The sequence below is a fragment of the Populus alba genome, chromosome 6 (assembly GCF_005239225.2).
Source record: "Populus alba chromosome 6, ASM523922v2, whole genome shotgun sequence".
Lineage (NCBI taxonomy): Eukaryota > Viridiplantae > Streptophyta > Magnoliopsida > Malpighiales > Salicaceae > Populus > Populus alba.
Window position 1 is genome coordinate 18,659,392 of NC_133289.1, and position 17,992 is coordinate 18,677,383.

The 17,992-nt window shown below is 36.2% G+C and overlaps 3 protein-coding genes across 5 annotated transcripts; 2 read left to right on the forward strand and 1 right to left on the reverse strand.

Annotated features, from left to right (window-relative positions):
- Positions 1-358: 358 nt before the first annotated feature.
- On the forward strand, positions 359-5,306 carry LOC118043808 (nuclear transcription factor Y subunit A-10). 3 transcript variants are annotated; one of them, XM_035051885.2, is made up of 6 exons: positions 365-521; positions 1,067-1,384; positions 3,285-3,397; positions 3,500-3,568; positions 3,855-3,995; positions 4,489-5,306. In XM_035051885.2, the coding sequence occupies exons 2-6, from the start codon at positions 1,135-1,137 to the stop codon at positions 4,885-4,887; spliced, it is 972 nt and encodes a 323-aa protein (XP_034907776.1). In that variant the 5' UTR covers positions 365-521; positions 1,067-1,134; the 3' UTR covers positions 4,888-5,306. The 3 variants fall into 3 exon arrangements, with proteins under 3 accessions (XP_073266153.1, XP_034907776.1, XP_073266152.1); XM_073410051.1 differs by having other exon boundaries at positions 365-1,384; XM_073410052.1 differs by lacking the exon at positions 3,500-3,568 and having other exon boundaries at positions 359-1,384.
- Positions 5,307-5,494: 188 nt separating this feature from the next.
- Positions 5,495-7,807, forward strand: LOC118043807 (33 kDa ribonucleoprotein, chloroplastic). The gene is made up of 4 exons (XM_035051884.2): positions 5,495-6,054; positions 6,190-6,291; positions 6,990-7,298; positions 7,385-7,807. Exons 1-4 carry the CDS (start codon positions 5,614-5,616, stop codon positions 7,508-7,510), a joined length of 978 nt encoding a protein of 325 aa, XP_034907775.1. The 5' UTR covers positions 5,495-5,613; the 3' UTR covers positions 7,511-7,807.
- Positions 7,808-10,162: 2,355 nt separating this feature from the next.
- LOC118043805 (transcription factor bHLH91) lies at positions 10,163-12,371 on the reverse strand. Its single transcript, XM_035051881.2, has 4 exons — positions 12,208-12,371; positions 11,167-12,060; positions 10,627-11,043; positions 10,163-10,502 (listed from the first exon to the last, which is right to left on the reverse strand). The coding sequence occupies exons 2-4, from the start codon at positions 12,019-12,021 to the stop codon at positions 10,395-10,397; spliced, it is 1,380 nt and encodes a 459-aa protein (XP_034907772.1). The 5' UTR covers positions 12,022-12,060; positions 12,208-12,371; the 3' UTR covers positions 10,163-10,394.
- Between the last annotated feature and the right edge of the window lie 5,621 nt (positions 12,372-17,992).

Below are 17,992 nucleotides of genomic sequence, written 5' to 3' on the forward strand. Positions count from 1 at the left end.
GGTATGTCTAATCATAAAAACAAACACTCCAATTGGAAAAACAGATGTTGGTAGCTACAAAGGTACGACGAATAGATGGCAGGTATCAGTTCTAAGCCTCTCGTTACGTTACATGGCCTCAATTCCCAATACACCCATTTTTGGACATTAAAAAAAAAAAACAAATGGAAATGAGACCTTCAAGGTTGGATTGTAAGTACATGGTCAAAAATAAAGAACAAGGTTAGAAAGCACCAGGAAGAGACAAAGAGAACAATAAATTATTGCATTAATATACCGGTTCTGTGAGTGTACAAAGAGACTTGCATGAAAGCTAATGCTCATTGGTTACTAGTGTGGAGTTCCATTACACTTGGGTGCATTTACCACCCCCTCCTCTCTCTCTCTCTCTCTTGCTTTCTTTTTGTTTGTTGCTTGAAAGTTTTTTTTAAAAAAAATGGCTCTTGACAAATTAAAAGGGGTTTCTCTGGTTTCTGTGTGAGACCTAAGTTGATGCTTGCTTCTTCTTCTGCTTCTGTTCTGTGAGTATGCATGTCATCTTCTTTGTCTCACAAAATTTTGTCTTTTAATCAGAATATTTCAGTTTTGACTCTGTCTTGAGTACCTGCTTCTTCTCTGTTTTATTTTCTTGGTTTCTTCACAGTGTATCTCCGGTTTATAATTTATATGGTCGCGATCTTTGTACTCTAAGATGGGCTCATTTCATGTCTTGTTTATTTATTAATGAAGAAACTGTCTTCCATGTCTGTATTTTCACCTCATTTTCTTGTATTTTCCATTTTATTTGGTTGGTGTTTAATTGCTCTTTACAGTAACGTGGTGATGCTCTTTTCTAGGATTTGATTCTTTTCTTAAATAAATAAATAAAACATTTCTGCTTCTTCTATCTTTCTTTACTTTGGCTATCAAAGCAGAATTTTTTTTTCTTGGGGGTTGCGTTTTACAATGGAAAAGTCTTTGGTGATATAAGTTACATGAATTCTGTCCTTATTTCTCATATTCTTATGAGGTTGAATTCAGCAGAAAAATTCGTGAGAATTTTTTTTTTAAATCGTTGAACCTCCAGGAATGAGTTTGAACTCTTGAGATAAAGACGGTCAAAGCAATCAGTCAGGTCATTTCAGAGGGAATTTAATGGCTATGAAAACTTTTTATCTCAAAGAACATGAAGGAAGTGTCCATAATCCAAATGTGCAGTTGTCAACAGTGCCATGGTGGAATGCATTTGGGTCTCAGGCTGTTAATGGTGAATCTTGTGGCCTATTGAATGCTTTACCCATGGAACAGCCTGCCGGTGGAGGTGAAAATGCTACTAAGCTCGCCAGAATGGGTACTGAGCAAGGGTTGGATAAAGGGAATATCACTCAATTCACTATATTTCCCGGTAAATCATTCTCCTTTTCATGGTTTAGAAATTTGCATAGATGTCTTTCTAATTGTTTTGTTACATTTGTTTTGGTAATTCTTGTCATTAGTTACGAATTTGCAGCTTCAAAAGGCATTGTGAAACTTTGTATTGTGCTCTGTATAACCTCTGGACTACAGCATTTTGCACCAGAAGGTTTTAGATTTACGAAATCAATCTATTTCTTAACACTTTTTTGCCACAAAATGATTGTTTTATGATCGAGGCTCGAGACAATGGAAGTTGTTTCTGCCCAAATGAGGATTTATAATTTAGCCAGTAATTAAGGGTCAAATAGGATATAAGAGTAGCTTTTCAGTTTCCATTCACAGTAGTGGATGTGCCCCCAAAAGGCTGGAGGCATGCAGTGGCAAGTTTAAGGTTGGAAGCATGTTTGAATCAAATTAGATAAACTAGAGTGTTAAGTGATATGGTGGATCGATCCATATTTTTTTTTTTTTTTTTTTTATTATTTTTTTTACTAAGAAGGGAACTTGTTGGTTTGCGGGAAATACAAAAATTTATGATTTCCCAGAATATAAAACAATAGTTACAATTTAACTCTTGATTCACCAAACCATGCTACCATACGCAATGTGTAGCTCACATGGCACACACAGGTTGCCACACACAACCTACACAGTGTCACAATGCACTCACAAGACACACACAAATATGTTTGGCTGCAACTCAACCCACACACAACACAACTTTTTTCTAAACCACACAAGGCACTGGTGTTTTTTTTTTTTTTTTTTTTTCAAGGAAAAAAAACACTACACACACTTAAGAGAAGACCAAGTTCTTACATTTATGGAAGTTGTAACCAATAACAAGTTCTAACATTAAATAGGAAATCATTTTTAAATAGGACTAACAACAAATACTAGGTCTAGTAGGACACCAATACCTATTAGGAGATCAAATTTCTAGGATATAAGGATTAAAGATTAATATCCACTTGGTTGATTTCCAACATGATTTCTGTTTAGACAGTGGTAGATAAGGAATAGTTGTGTGTGAAAAATGAACATTCATACTAGAATTTAGCCAAAAAATCCACTTGAGAAAGATATATTATGAGAAAACTGGAACATTCGCTGCTCAAATGTGTTGCGGCCATATAGCTCTGAACAGTGCCCAAAGACCTGCATTATTTTTGGAGGACTTTTATACTGAAATGGATAAAATCATAAAATTAGTTCTTATATAACTTCGGAGCCAACAATGTCTATTCTATGGTAGATGCTTCATGAACTTAGGGATAAATAAATGTCCTAAAGAAGATTTCTTTCTCCTATGTATGATAAGGAATAAACTGAGGCAACATGAAAACATGATTGTTGCTAAACTAATCAAACGTGTGCCAGAAAAAACATGGACTGTGATCTGATGTAATCGGATCCGTTTGCATGGAGAAAACATGTATCCGTTGGAAGAAATCGTGATCAATGATGATTGCATCTCAAAGTCATTTCTTGGCAAGTGGATGCAGAAAGCAGCGTGGAAATGCTGCTTCAGTCATTCTGGAAAAGGGTAGCTTGAAATATGAAGTGCTCAACTGGTCTGACATGTCTTCATCTTTCATGGCCCAAAAGACCAGGTGATATCATAAGGGTGAAATACTGCTTCCTAGCATTTATATTTTCCAGAACCTGTTCAAAGACTATCTTCTTCCCGTTTGATGCACTGAATAGTTTATCAGAGAGCTAGATACCCTTGGTTGTTTTGATCCATCGTTACAAAAGAAAGTATCACATGGAGTTCTGGTACCTAGTTGATAGATCAGCCATTTAAGTCCAAATTTATCCACCAATTGTTTTCTCTAGGCACTTCCAATATGACTATTTGTTAACCATCAAGGTAATTTCTCATTCAGGTGACTGCAAACCTTCAGGTGGTGGACAGAAATCTGTTCAGGGAGCCATTTCACTCCAAACAGCTCTGCCGGAGTATTATGCTCATTTTGACCTGGGATTTGGTCAGCCTGTGGTGCGTGTTTTATTTCAGTTAAGGTTTTATACTGGCAGTATTCAAACCTAGTTTATAGTGATTGATGGCTAATGGTTCGTACTTTGATGAACACGGCTGTAGATCTGCGCAAAGTATCCTGTAGTGGACCAGTGTTATGGATTGTTCTCAACTTTTGGACCTCAAATTTCGGTATATGATCCTTCTCACAAGTGAAAATACATCTTTTGCAATAACATTTACCCATGTGAAGCACAACGATCTCCATTCTACTAATCTGTAGTTTACTGAAAGCGATGGGGTCAACAACTCCCCTTCATTCGAACAACTCCTAACAAAAATTTAAAACATAATTGTGATAGAACAACCCTTTTTCATATTTGAGTTCTCGTTTATGCTTGAAGAGAACCAGCGACAAATGGACAAACTAGAAATCTAGCAACTTCAACTAACTCCATGTTTATTCATAATAATGTAGGGGCGGATTATGCTCCCAATGAGCACGACCACAGATGATGTACCCATATATGTAAATGCGAAGCAGTACCATGGAATCATGAGACGTAGGAAGTCCCGTGCAAAAGCTGCACTGAAGAATAAATTGCCCAGAAATCGTAAGGTATGATCTCTTGATTTGGATCCTCAATCTAGCACTATCTTTAGGACATAAAACTTCATATCATTCTAGATTGAAAATATGGTCAGACAAATTAGACCTCATAGGTAAACCCCTTCTCTCAATTCCTAGTCCAAAGACACACATTAGTTCAAGTTTGTATGCTAGGGCAAGCCTTTGTCATCTTTCCTCTGTAAAACATTTGACTCAAAGTATCAATCTAACACTTAAGCTTCTTTGTTAACTAGCGACCACAATTATTCCTTTAACTGGTAACATGTTTAGGACAGATGGTGATTGATCCAATTATAATGGCATATGAATTCTTAGGTTGGGTGAAATGAATGCTTGATTCAGTAGCAATGTCTTTGTATTTGAGATTCGACCATGCGTTAATTCGATCTACCACTTAAAGCTAGTGGAAAGATTCTCTTCTTCTTTAAAGTAAATTCCCCCTCTCGCTCTGTCTCGATAATTAGGTTTTTACTGTTGACAGCCTTATATGCACCGTTCACGCCATCTCCACGCAATGCGCCGGCCAAGGGGATGCGGTGGCCGTTTCCTGAACACAAAAGAGTTGAATGATGAAAAAGGCATAACAGAGGCTAAGAAAGCTGGTGATTTTCAACTTTCGCAGCCAACTGGCTCTCAGAGTTCTGAAGTCCTGGAATCAGTTGGTGCAACTTTGAACTCCTCAATGGAAGCAAATTGTGGTGGATCAAATCTCTGTGGATCAGAAGTGACTAGTTTGTACAGCAGGGGAGGTGTCGATCGCTTCCCTTTCAATCATCATGGGCCAACTGTCCATGGTTTCTCAGGGATGGAGGGAGGGCATGGCATTGGCATGCCCAGTAAGTGGATTGCAGCAGCTGACAACTGCAGCAACCTCAAATAGCAAGGGAACGGATTGGGTTGGTGCTTGCTTCATGCACAAGACCAAACCCGAACTTTGCTGGAACATGACAACCAAATCTTGGCTTGAAGTTCAATATTTGGTTGTGAGGGCAAGTCGTTCTTGGCTCCAGTGCATTAATGGTACCTTTGCCATTCCATACAGCCTTGCTGTCATGGATTGGTCAGAGGTGCTGAAAACATAATGCACTGAAACAAAACTTTGGCAATAGACAACATAATAAAGGGGTGTTTTTCCAGCAATGAAACAAAAACACCCAGATGTGTGTGCTTGATTTGTTATCCAAAACTGTGTTGAAGCATGTTTGATGCTCTTGAAGTTTGATTTCTACTCCATGGTTGTAATATATTGCTGTACGTTTGTGTTATCATCACTATTTGTAAGATTTAAAACTTTGTCCCTTCTTCTGCCTGCAACTTGATGGAACAATCCTGCGAAAAGCATTTGGGTCTTCGTTCCAATTTATGAGCCCAGCCCAAATCTATTTTCTTTTTATCACAGCACCACCTGCCCAGTAAGAAGAGACTGGCCGGAAAGGACCAAAACAAAATAAAAGCAAACCAAATTGAAAAAACAAAATAGAAATAAAATTCACAAACCTTATCTCTCTCTCTCTCTCTCTCTCTCTCTCTCCCGAAAAAATATATCACCAAAACATTCCTACCCTCCGTTTTCCTTTCAATTGTCTCGCATAATTTCGAAAAGAAAATGTCAGCTCTCTCCATGGCAGCTTCAACTATAACTTCCTCTCCACTACACACAAAGCTTTCAAACCTCTCCTTCACTCACTCTCCACTTCCACTCCCTTCCCACTTCTCATCAAAACCCTTACTTAAACCTCTAAAACCCCTCCAACTCAACAACCAAGACTCCAATTCCCTTTCTCTCCTCTCCCTCCCTCATTTCCGTGGCATTTTTGCTGCCTCTTCTGACAGTTTTGAAGCTGGAACAGAAGAAAACACCACAGCTCTAGATGACCCACAAAGTGAAACGGACGAATTTGACCAAGAAGTTGTAGAAGAAGGAGATGCGGAGGCCATAAAAGCAACTGAAGAAGGCAAGCTTTATGTGGGAAATCTACCATATTCAATGACTTCTTCGGAATTGGCTGAGGTTTTTGAGGAAGCTGGTCGTGTTTTCAGTGCTGAGGTCTGACTTCTTGTGTCTCCTTACTAATTGGATTTGAATATTCTTTTTTTCTTCTTTATTCACTGCTTTTTGGAGTATTAGACGAATGAATTGTGCTCATGGTTCCTTTTTTTTTTTTTTAATTTGGGTTTTAAGGTTATTTATGATCGAGTTACGGATAGGAGCAGGGGCTTTGGGTTTGTTACCATGGGAAGTGTTGAAGAAGCTAAAAAAGCGATTCGGATGTTCAATGGAGCAGTAAGTGACTTTTGTTTTTTGGATTTGTTAAAGCTATCTATGATTTCGAGTGCAGTGACTTTACAGAATTTTTAGTTTTGCATTGATGTGATCTGTTACGAGGTTGTTTAAAGGATGTATTGTGGAGGTGGAGAATGCTCATCTCTCTAATCAATTGCGGTTAATGATTTCTCTTTTGTCAATAAAGTTAGCAATCCATCTTGCTCCCTTACCAATTGTCAGCATTTCGTACAGTGTTGTTGTTGCGTTGAACTGGTGCGAAACTAATCATATGTTTATTGCAGTCTCTGCATTGCTAAAATAAAATAAAATTGTGGGTTGGTTTCAAATGAAGTTTCAGATGGTTAGCAACTCGTGCTGAGGTTTTGTCCAGTTCTATCCATGATTTTTGCTGTCAACTGAATATGTGCTAGTTCTTTATTTGAATAAAAAGAATCCAAACTCTAATTGGTGGTGTTAGAGGATGCCTTGTCAACTAAAGAGTTTCTTTATGGAAATGTTGTTCTGAACTTGGAACTTGGCATAACTTGCTCCTATCCTTATCCCCAACTATATATTTTATTCCTCATGTGTGCACTTTTCAAGATGTATGTTATTGTAGTTGAGAACTGTGTTTATATTTGATTGCCGCTAATTGAGCTCCTTACAAGAAGATGAAAAATGGTGATGATGATGTTGGTGATGGTGATGGTTGACAGCAATTTGGAGGTCGATCTGTGAGGGTGAACTTCCCAGAAGTGCCAAGGGGAGGTGAGAGGGAAGTAATGGGACCAAGGATACAGAGTGGCTACAAGGGGTTTATAGACAGTGAACACAAGATATATGCAGGAAACCTTGGTTGGCGCCTAACGTCTGAGGGTCTTAGAGACGCATTTGCTAACCAGCCAGGGGTATTAAGTGCCAAAGTCATCTACGAGAGGGACTCAAGAAGATCACGAGGTTTTGGCTTTGTCTCTTTTGAATCTGCTGAGAATGCAGAAGCTGCTTTAGAAGCCATGAATGGAGAGGTAAAACCGGATTCTGCTATTGCTTTTGCATCCTTGAATCATTTTGGTTGTTCATTTTTTTATCAGCTGATGTGTGATTATACTAGGAGGTGGAAGGGCGGCCTTTGCGATTGAATTTGGCCGGAGAAAGATCACCTCCTCCTTCAGCCAAGGAAAATAACACAGAAAACAATCTTGAGAGCGGTGAATTGCTGTCCAGCTTTGGAACCTGAGAGGACCATGTGAATTCCACGGATGTTTAAATATGCTGTTAGATGGAGCGCTGTGGGAAGATATAGCCATCAACTTCCAAGTCTTGACTCAATATGGGATCTCTTTTGATTTATTTTTTTGTTTTGCTCCAAAATTGTATACAAGCTGACTCGTATAAATTCCATACAAGAAGATTAAAGTACAAGCTTATGGGCTGCAGTCATTTGCTGTGCGTTTGGAGTGATGCAGCTCTGGATTGTAAAAACAATTAAATACTGTGCCAATTTTAATATTAACCTTGTTGTGGCGTGTGCAGAGTTTTGATGGTTAAATTTTATCTTTTCGTTGGTCTGGATCCCTCATTTCTTGTGGTTCTTGAATGGTAGCAAATCCGCCTCCAGTATCATCAAGGAGTATGCAATCAGGGGTCGAATGATATCAGTAGAAACAAATCGATCTTCAGTTGATTCGCAGTTCAAATTACAAAATGTTCTTCCTATTGTTTTTTTTCTACAATGGTTTTCAAAGGGGATGGATTGTGTGATGCTATTTTATAATTGACTGGATCTATGGAATGATATTTATTATTATTTTTTCAAAATAAATTAATGAAAAAAATACTAAAAATGAGTCTTTTGACATATCAAATTAACATGGAAGATCTAACTCATGGAAACAATTGTGTTCAGGGGATCAAGAATGATATCATTTTTTATATAAAAAATTCAGCTTTTAACGAAAAACCAAATAATAAGCGGAAATTCTAAGTTTAAAAAACAGAGTAATATTTCGGTTTTGAATTTTGTAGACTCGGTTAACCATAAACCACATGCCTTGAGATGGAAGCATCATTGATGGCATCAACAAATGGAGAAGAGGGACTGGCAACGCCAAAACCAGCGAGAGTTTTCCTTCACGGCTTTAGCAAAGCCACTGGAAGTTCATTGAGAATCAAGATGACCGGCAAGAAGGGCATTGCCAGCGGAACCCAAATCTCAGGGAAAGAAAACCCTGCAAGCGATGTCTAATATATTTATTTTCTTCTAAAAGGCAATCGCATTGCACTCTTGCAAACCCTTTGGAATTCAAGAAACATTTTAGTTTCTGCAAGCAATGTCAACATTTCAAGCCAGGAATTTCAGGGGCCTTAATCGCATCATCTCTGACTGCAATACCGGTCCGCTAAAAACCATCACAACCTTTTCTTTCCTTTTGAACCAAAATCTGCATTTATAGAGATAAATGCATCTACCATAGCTTTGGCTTCTTAAGAAGATGGCCTGTGAATTAATTTATCCAACAGAGCAATTCATCTCATGCCACTATGTCCAAAGACTCTGCAACAAAATAAAAAAAGAAATCTAACAAAATTAAGGGTAACAGAAACCTGAAACTATCACCTCCATATAGATTATTGAATGGAAGGAGTTTTTTTGCAATCTCCAGCTCCAGCACTACCAGTAAATGAACGAGTGACCCCGCCATTGAATCTGCCAAACCACAATTTACTATACGGACATCAGTTACACATAACATCAACACAGGCCATCAAAGGAAAAGAGTTATACATTGGTGAAATTTATTTTTAATGCCCGAACCACATTTTAAACCATGTCTTTCGTTTTTTACTCAACTTCGATGCATTTGGAGCATGAAATGGTTATCCCAGAAAAGGAAGCGTTTTCAAGTTGAACCATTAATACGCAAGGCATCGGGCAGTCATTTGCTCGTAGAAAATGAAATAATTTGTCAATATAACTGATGTATGCCCACACAGTACAGTTTTTAGAGCTATCTATTTCAGAAAGAAATATAGGGCTTAATTTTAATATCTATGTTTCTTACTTTTATCAGGACCTTTTAATTTATTTGGGTGCCGATAAATAAACATCTCGAGTAGACATTTAGCTTAAAAACGAAATAAAAACCTTGATTCTTTTGCAATATTGAGGGCGTCTCCTCTTTTATCTTGGTTTCCTTTAAGATTCAGTGTCTCTCTCGATTCGGAAATCTTGTTATGATTCAACAACAATAGTTTATGCAAAAGACTACAGGGCACCCAAAACAAAGATGGTAAACAAAATTTGAATAGCCAGCATTGTGTGGTTCTTTCATCGACGAAGAGGGCGAACTAACCTATCCTTGGTACGTTCTACAATTTCACAGAAACCTGCAGCAGCCGCAAGCATATGTAGAAACATTGGTGGGTTTGTGGCATATGCTAATTCAAACTGCTTCTCAAAATACTTGTTTGCCATTATGGATAAATAAGGTGCCAATATGTAATAGGAGTGGATGAAAATGGTAGCGAGCAAACAACTCCATAAGGAATATTTCTGTCAGAAATGGCTTACTTCTTTTGAATTAGCTGATGGGCAAAAGTGAAGCCTGTCATGATCATTTTATTAGTTTCTGAGATAGCCTCTTAAAAGCCAACCATCTCATGGATAATTCTAAAATTGGCCTAAAACGAATATACAACTCTTTCACTCCAAGAACATAAGACTAAACTTCATTCCTGATTCAATGCTGTGTCAGTCAGTATTCAAGCGAAGCTGAAGTTTACTTTATATGGGGTGGAGCCTGGAATGTTTAATTAATGATCATTTGATTGATTTATTCTGTGCAAGTTTATGAGATTCTGCAAAAACTGATCAGAGCATGCTACATGGTTCACCAACATTACAAGGAACATAATTAATTAGCATAAACTTGAAACTTAAGAAACATAAAACAGAAGTCCTATGATTATCCTCTCACCAACATTATAACTACTGGTATGTGTATCTTGACTATTAATTTCCAATTGTTCCCTCAACACAGGAAAAGAGTGATTGTCTAAACAAAAGCACAGGAAAAAAGGGTTGATATTTCTAACTAGGAACATGATGCCCTCCGACACTACTAACAACTGCCTGCTGGTACACTGGTACTGGATGCATACTGTCTGTCCACAACCTCAAGCAGTTTGTTGGCTATTCCACTAGCATAGACACATGATCCTTCGTTTATCTGCAACATCAAGAGTACATGTCTTAATTAATATCCATCGAAACCCACCATTTTAGTTAATTATGTGCATAACATAAGGAATTAGCTAATCAAAGCTGCTAGCTGATACATGATAAAAACTGACCTTAGTGTTGAACAGAAAGCTGTAGTAATCCCCAATAAGGCCACCAGCAGCATGGTGGAGATCAAGCTGAAGCTCATCAAGGACTTTGGAAACAGATAACAAGCAATTAACCTTCTTTCTCTGAACAAGTTTGATTGTAACTTCATCTGCGATTAGGCGAACATCTACCTCGGTATGCTTGGATTTCCTCTGAAGCCAAGAACTCCTTAAGGAACCATTATTGTATGTTGACTGATCTTGTTCAACCTTCGTGTTGGAATTCTCAAGAACGTCTACCCCCCCATCTTCTTCAGTCTTGCGCCTTTTGCTCTCTCTGCCGTTTCTCTTCTTCTCCGCTAGTAATTTCAGCTCCTCAACCGTCCGAAGAAGTTCTTTGATATAGTTAATTGCATCTCCAACCACAGATGCCCTATCATTCTACCCCACCAAATAATGTATAATTAGTATCCAAGTATATGAAACCAAATAATTCTGATTTATATATAGTAATCAGGTAAATATGATGATAGAGTTGATCAGGGGATATTTATTAAGCAGTACCTTGGAAGGATTTGGAACCAAGTTCCTCAAGGCAGTATACTTTCCATTCAAGTGCTCTCTCCTTTGGCGTTCTGTTGCAAAATGCTTAGTAACTTTGCCAGATTTCCTGATTCCCTTGCCAATACAAGCCATTTCTGCAGTAAACTCAAAAACCCCATCTCCATGACCCCCATCTTGGTAACTTAGACCTCCTCCACTTAGTCCATCCACGTGATCACCCCTTTGGCCACCGCCAAACAAGGGTGCAGGCAAGCCATGTGGTGGTAAGGAATGAACCAATTCCCTGAACTGTGGAGCAAGTGGGTTTGAGTCGAAAAGCACAGATGTACTGTCCACCCCCATAAAGCCCGAGGGAGTCTTATGGGCAGGGTTTGTAAAGGAAATTGATGAATTCGGAAGCAAAGTGGATGTTGATGTGCATCTGGGAAGGTTGAAAAGATTGAGAAGGTCGGGTAGCAAGGAGGATGGTGTATTAGCAGCAGCATTAAAGTTGCCATTTTGATCAAGTACTTGGTGCATCTCTTGGAATTGAATGGTATTGGGATCCCAATTTGAGGGGTGGTCATATGACAGGACTTGATGATGATTTGTAGGGTACTGTTCCATTAAATGGTGGCAGTTGTTGTTAAAAGCCATGTGATGTTGAAGTTGAATTTCTTCCATAGAGGCAGCAGCAGCAGATTCTTCTTGGTGGTAATGATTAGAGAGCTCTTCCATGGAGAGCTTGAGACTTTCTTCAAAGCTGCTTGTGGTACTGCTACCTGTCATGAATGGTGAAACTTGACAAAACCCATCATCATTCCCACCTTCTACTATGGAGCTGTTGGTTTCAAAGCAGGCTGTCTCTTCATACATGTTTAGGATGAGCAATCTACCTTGGTGCCCTCTTGTCTCCTGCAATATTAGTTAGAAACCATTAATTAGACACCCAAAAAGGAAAGCAAGAAATGAAATGAAAATTATGAGTTCATGATAAAAAACCAAAAAAAAGGAAATCCAAGAAGCTGACACTACTAGCTAGTACTCCATCAAAGAGCTTACAAAGAAAAAGGATTGCTGGTTCAGAGAGAGAGAGAGAGAGAGAGGTTTGGAATTTTATTCTCCTATATATGAAGAAGGGGAAAGGAGGTGGTAGGAGAGGAAAGGGAACTGAAAGTTGTAACTGAATCCTGAATATTATATAAAGATATTAATAAAATAATGCTAATAAAATGGGTTCATAATTTGTAGAAAGGATTGCTGGGTACCTCGAATACAATAGAAGGGCCCTTTTGAATAAAATGTTCTCAGGATGGAAAAAACAATAAAAAATAAAAAAGTTGTGGTGTTGAGGAATTCACACAATTTGTGGGGGTATGGAAGCAAAAGGATGGTTGATAGTTCAGGTCGGAGTGGTGGTGTGTTTAGTTAAAGCATGTGGGGGTGGGTGGTCCCCACAATTTGATAAATTATTCCATCCATCTCTTCCATGCAAATTGCTGGCTCAAACCAACTTCCGAAACCGTCTATCCTTCAATTCTTCAATATTATATAATATTGTACCCTTGCTGCTAGTACTAGTCACTAATATCTCATCTCTTCTTTCTTCCAGGGGTAAAATATCTTTTTCGCTAGATTTATTTGTAATTTTAGATTTATTTGGGGTATTTTAGTATTTTATTATTTTATATACAGTGCACTTACTTGATTATTTAAAAGATAAAATAAATAAATAAATTAGTCCAGCTTTATCATAATTTCCTTTAACCATACACAATATAAGGTATATTTGTGATTTCACATTGTTTTAGGTCTACCTTTCTAGACTTGACGGCAATTAATAAAATATATCATTCAATATGTAATGATTTTTATTTATTTTAATATTTTTTAAGGTTATAAAAAATATTCAGTCCCCAACATAGATGTGAAAAATCATTTGTTTTTTTTTTCTTTTTTAAGATCATATATTTTTTTATTCTTTAGCATTTAATTTATTTTGATATTAGGCTTTTTTTATGGTTTCTATATGAGTTTTTACTAATTTTAAAAATAACTTAGATTATCTCAAGTTTTTTTTATTTATCCTTCATTATTATTTTTTTAATCATATTGTTAAATTAACTTGATTTAATGGATCCAATTAAGTCAATTACCTGAGTTTCTAATTCTTTTTTCTTTCTTCTTTAAGAACATTGGTCCGAGCACGCCATAGCACAAACCATTGTTCTACATTTGCTCGAGCTATTTTTTGGATTTTTTTAATTGATTTTTTTTTTATTTCAGGACTCCAATATTTGGTTAATTTGAATCACGGTTCCTAATTTGTTCCAATTTAGATTTTATGGTGTTATCACGCGTTCATATTCTAGATCAAGAGTTTTACGGGGTAAACATAGTTGGTTCTAGTTAATTCAATATGTTAGTCTTTCAATCTTTTTTTTCTTTTAAAGTCACTTAGTTCATCACCATCTCAATATTTTAAAAATTCTTACATCAAAATTTAAAAATTCTGACATCAAACTTTTTAACTTCCTCGCATCTTTATATTTTTTACAAGGTTATAGAAAAAAATAGTAGTTTCTAACCAAAGTAGCTAGCTGCAATGCAATGGGATTTAGTTAGGCTCAATGCTTGAAGCTTCTTTATTTAATTTTTTACCTTAATAAGATGGAATTTGTTACAGAATCATGGAAAGCTTGTGCGCTGTTTCCAAGTCTTGGTTATAGGCTGATTAATTGCCTATTTATTTAATTAACAATAAGAATCAATTCAGGGCCATATTTCGCAGCAGTGTTTTTCTGTGTTCAAAGCGTCTAAAGAACAGCACTCCTCCTCCAGGCCCCTCCCTCCACCCTCCACCCTCCACCATCCTGATAATTTATATTAAAGAGTAAACAAGAACTAAGAACAAATTGTAACACAAGATCAGTCCCAGCCTTTTGTTTTCGACAATAATAACATCAAGCAACTCGGTAAAAGAAAATTTCAGTCGCTAATAAGTCGTCTGCGTTTCCGATGGGCTTCATATTTGCTCCTGGGATTTTACATTCAATTACAAAAATACCATTTGTTTTTTCCTGGCGCAAAGACTTGTAGCCAAACAGATGAGCTGGGTGCTACAGTGCCTGTGCTGGAGAAGAGATGCATATTTAGGGTTCAAAATAGCAAAGGTTAAGCAGCTGATAAAGATGGCAGCGATGACTAGCAGCTGCAGGTACGAACTTCTCTAGCCATGTCAGGAGCATCAGCACAGTTTGCTTTTCTTTTTCTCCCATCGATCAGACTCTGGTCAGGCCGCTGCTGTCCATCTTCTCCGCAGTCCACAGTACATTAATGGCGTTACCCAGTACTCATTACATTTGACTGCTCCATGGATTCTAAGCCTTCAAGTTCAAGGGCATTCCAGGTAGAGCTTGTCAATGCACAGGCCTTCAAACAAAATATCCTGTGTACATTTAAATTTGCTAGATACTGTAGTATATAATGTCTTTTAAAATTCTTTTTTTCTTGAAATATATTAAAAAAATTTTTTTTTTGTTAACATTACATTAAGACTATGAAAAAAAATTAATTTAGACCGAAAACTTTTAAAATATAGTCAAACGTAATTAGAAAGCAAGGAAAAACAGTCACTATTAGCTTCTCTCAAAAGAAAGAAAAATAAAGGTAACATCTTGTCTATAAGTTTTTTTTTTTTTTCTTTTTTTTTTATGTGTGCACACAAGTTTCGATGAAGATTGGTTTTTTTTTTTTTTATTCCTGCGGTGATCCCAATAATGATCATCCCTTCAGTACGAATTTTTAAAGTAACTGCAACGGAGGACATTTAAGTTCTATAAGTATGCATAGAAATTTTGATAAATTGTGAAATTAGTATCTACAATATAAATAAATACTGAAATAGAATATAATAAAAAAGGTTCGATGAAATATCAGTGCCCGATATGGTTGAAAAATATAATATTTAAGGATTTCGAAACGTGATATTTAATTAAATTTTTTTTATTTTAAATTATAATATTATTAAAATATTATATATTTGAACTGCAATATTTAATAAAATATTATGTTTAAAATCACAACATTCATAAAAAGAATCATTTTAAAAAAATGGCTGGAAATTTAATAAAACGGTTGGAAAGCAACCAAAATAATCTTTTTGGCTATTATGAAGGTTTGAGTTATTTTCATGTCTTAAACCTGAAAAAGTTTATAATATCATAGTCTTCTTTTTTTTAATTTGAAATTTTATTTATTTTATGAATTTAGATAGTTCAAATTTTTACATTTTTTATTAAAATTTGAATAGAGTTTTTTTCTATATAAGAACTATACCCAAAATTTTGTTTTGTTTAAAATTTAGGATTGATTCGAGTTTTTTTTTTAATATATTTTTTTAAAATTAATTTTATTCTCTCTCGGCTTCAGTCAGTTTTTTGATCCTAGATCCAAGTCCTATGCCCTATAGTCCCGGCTTTGAATTCCTTCCCTTAGCCCACCTTTAGCTTGCTTCCCTTAAAGCAAAGATTGGATTCGTTCACCGCTAAACAAGAGTTCCGAGTCTATTTGGTCGTGATCCTTTCTTCTTGCCATCTTCGTTGGCAAGGATTTTTTTTTTTTATATTAGGTTATTAGCCTTAGTTTTATATATTTTTTTTTAGCTTTTTGTTTCTATAGGATATCCTAATTTTATATTTTACATGTTTGTCAAGTTAACCCGAGTTTATTTAACTAATCATTGTTTGGACTCTTTTTTTATACACTCAATGCAGTGTCTAGGATAGGAAAAAAAAAAAAAAAAACTACAAAATCTCTAAAAGCCAGATCCAGATGCATATCAAACTGGATAGTTTGTGGGAGGTAAGCTTGTTGCGTGCTGCCACTACTCGTATCTTCCTCTTCTTCTTCCTTTAAACCCTGCAGTTTTCTGGAGGTCAGAGGTCATTAATAAGGGCAAATGCGAAACTGTAGAAATATGGGATACTTGTTGACGCCCAGCCCATTAGAAGGGATATGTGATTTGGGCTGTCTCCAAATGAGCTGGAACATGATTGCATGAGCCCAGTTCACTTAAGGCCATGAAACTAATAGGCCCATTTAAGGACCCAGGAAATGCTATTATGAGGACCAGAAACCGAGGCCGAAGCTCCATCAACTAACATAGTTATTGTGCCTTCAATTTTAAGCCCCAAGCACTGCATAGCAAAGTGAATGGATCTGAGCCTTCGACCCTTCCTCTCAGTGGTGCATACTTGAGCTATGACTTGGACGGTGGCTATAGTTTTCTAAACAACTTCCAAAAAGGAGGCCTCATTGTATATGCCCTACTAGGGTGCCTCGTGCTATGCTGGTTCAAATTTTTTCAAATGTGAAAAAAAAAATTCGGTAATGCCAATACTTTTTAATAATTAAGAAATAATTCAGATATGTATCATTAACTTGACTGAGTTTAAAATATTCTATTATTTTAATAACATGATAAAAAAAAAAAACATATGCAATAAATAAAGCAAAAAATAAGTTGGCAATAATTAACCATGAAAAATGAGTTATTAATATCATACGAAGGATGAGAAGCCTGTCGGAGACTCATTATCTATTTGCTATAAACATTGTCCCACCACCAATAAGTGATCATAGAGAAAGTCTTAACGACACTACGAAAGGTTGTACGACAACACTAAAATAGATCATGTTTATATCTAATCAATTAATTTAACTTAATTTGAAGACAAATTTTTCTTTTTAAAAAAGCTAAATTTAACAAAGAGCAATAAATAAAAAGACTCGAGATATCTTGATTCATTTTTAAAATCAGTGAAAAATCTTATAAAAAAAAAAAAAAAAAAACAAGGGATGGCTGCCAACACCAAACCAACCGTTGACCACACACATTGTTCAGAGATAAAGGACCATCGAGACGATTCTAATGTTATCCTAGAAGCTGGTGTTTGGCTATCAAGCTACACAGCATGTATAGCTTGAAGGCCATGGCCAGTGCCCACACACTTATGTGCTCACTCATCAACTCCTTTTGTTTTAAAAAAATATTCATGTTATTGAATTACAAAATCATCAACTTGAATATAGCAAAAAGAAAAGGAAAAAAAAACAATGATAAAAATACAAAAAAACTCTTGAATGCATGTTAAATAAATATTGTTTATTAAGATAATTTAGTAATTTTATTGTTTTAGAAAAATAAAAATACAAAACTACTGGCAAACTCCAATTAATTAAATCTTATTTCTAAATATAATTTAATAATTTTATTGTGATAAGCGAGTGAAAAAGATTTATATGTCTAGTCATGACCATTGTAGTCCGTGAAAAGATTTTTGTGGGAAGGGTGAAATAGCACGGTCAAACACGGACCCTTCTTAGATTTTTTATTATTATTTAATTTTTATTATCTATTGTATCAGGAAACTTTCAGGTGAGATTCTCCCCGATTTTCGTGTGCAGTATTTCCTGGGGGGTGAAAAACAAAATCATAATCTCCTTCGGATCTTGAACATGTGACTTTCTGCATAGAGATTTTTATTTTATTTTAAAATTCCCCAGGAACTTCAACCTTTTTGTGCCAGTGTTAAGATTCTTTGCTTTGGCATTCTGTTGATTGATGAAGCATGTTACGATTTTGTTGATTTTAGGGAACACCATAGCTGAAAGCAAATACTGCAGAAACTGTCTTCTTCGCTGCAAAACTTCCCCTGTTCTAGAACTAGGAGATAGATAACTTTGACCTTTAGCAATTATTGACGTCTAATTATAAGATTTGAAAAGTCCAGGAGATGCTGCTGCCTTCTCCCTCGTGTCCTTCCATTTCTTTATTCAGTCAAAG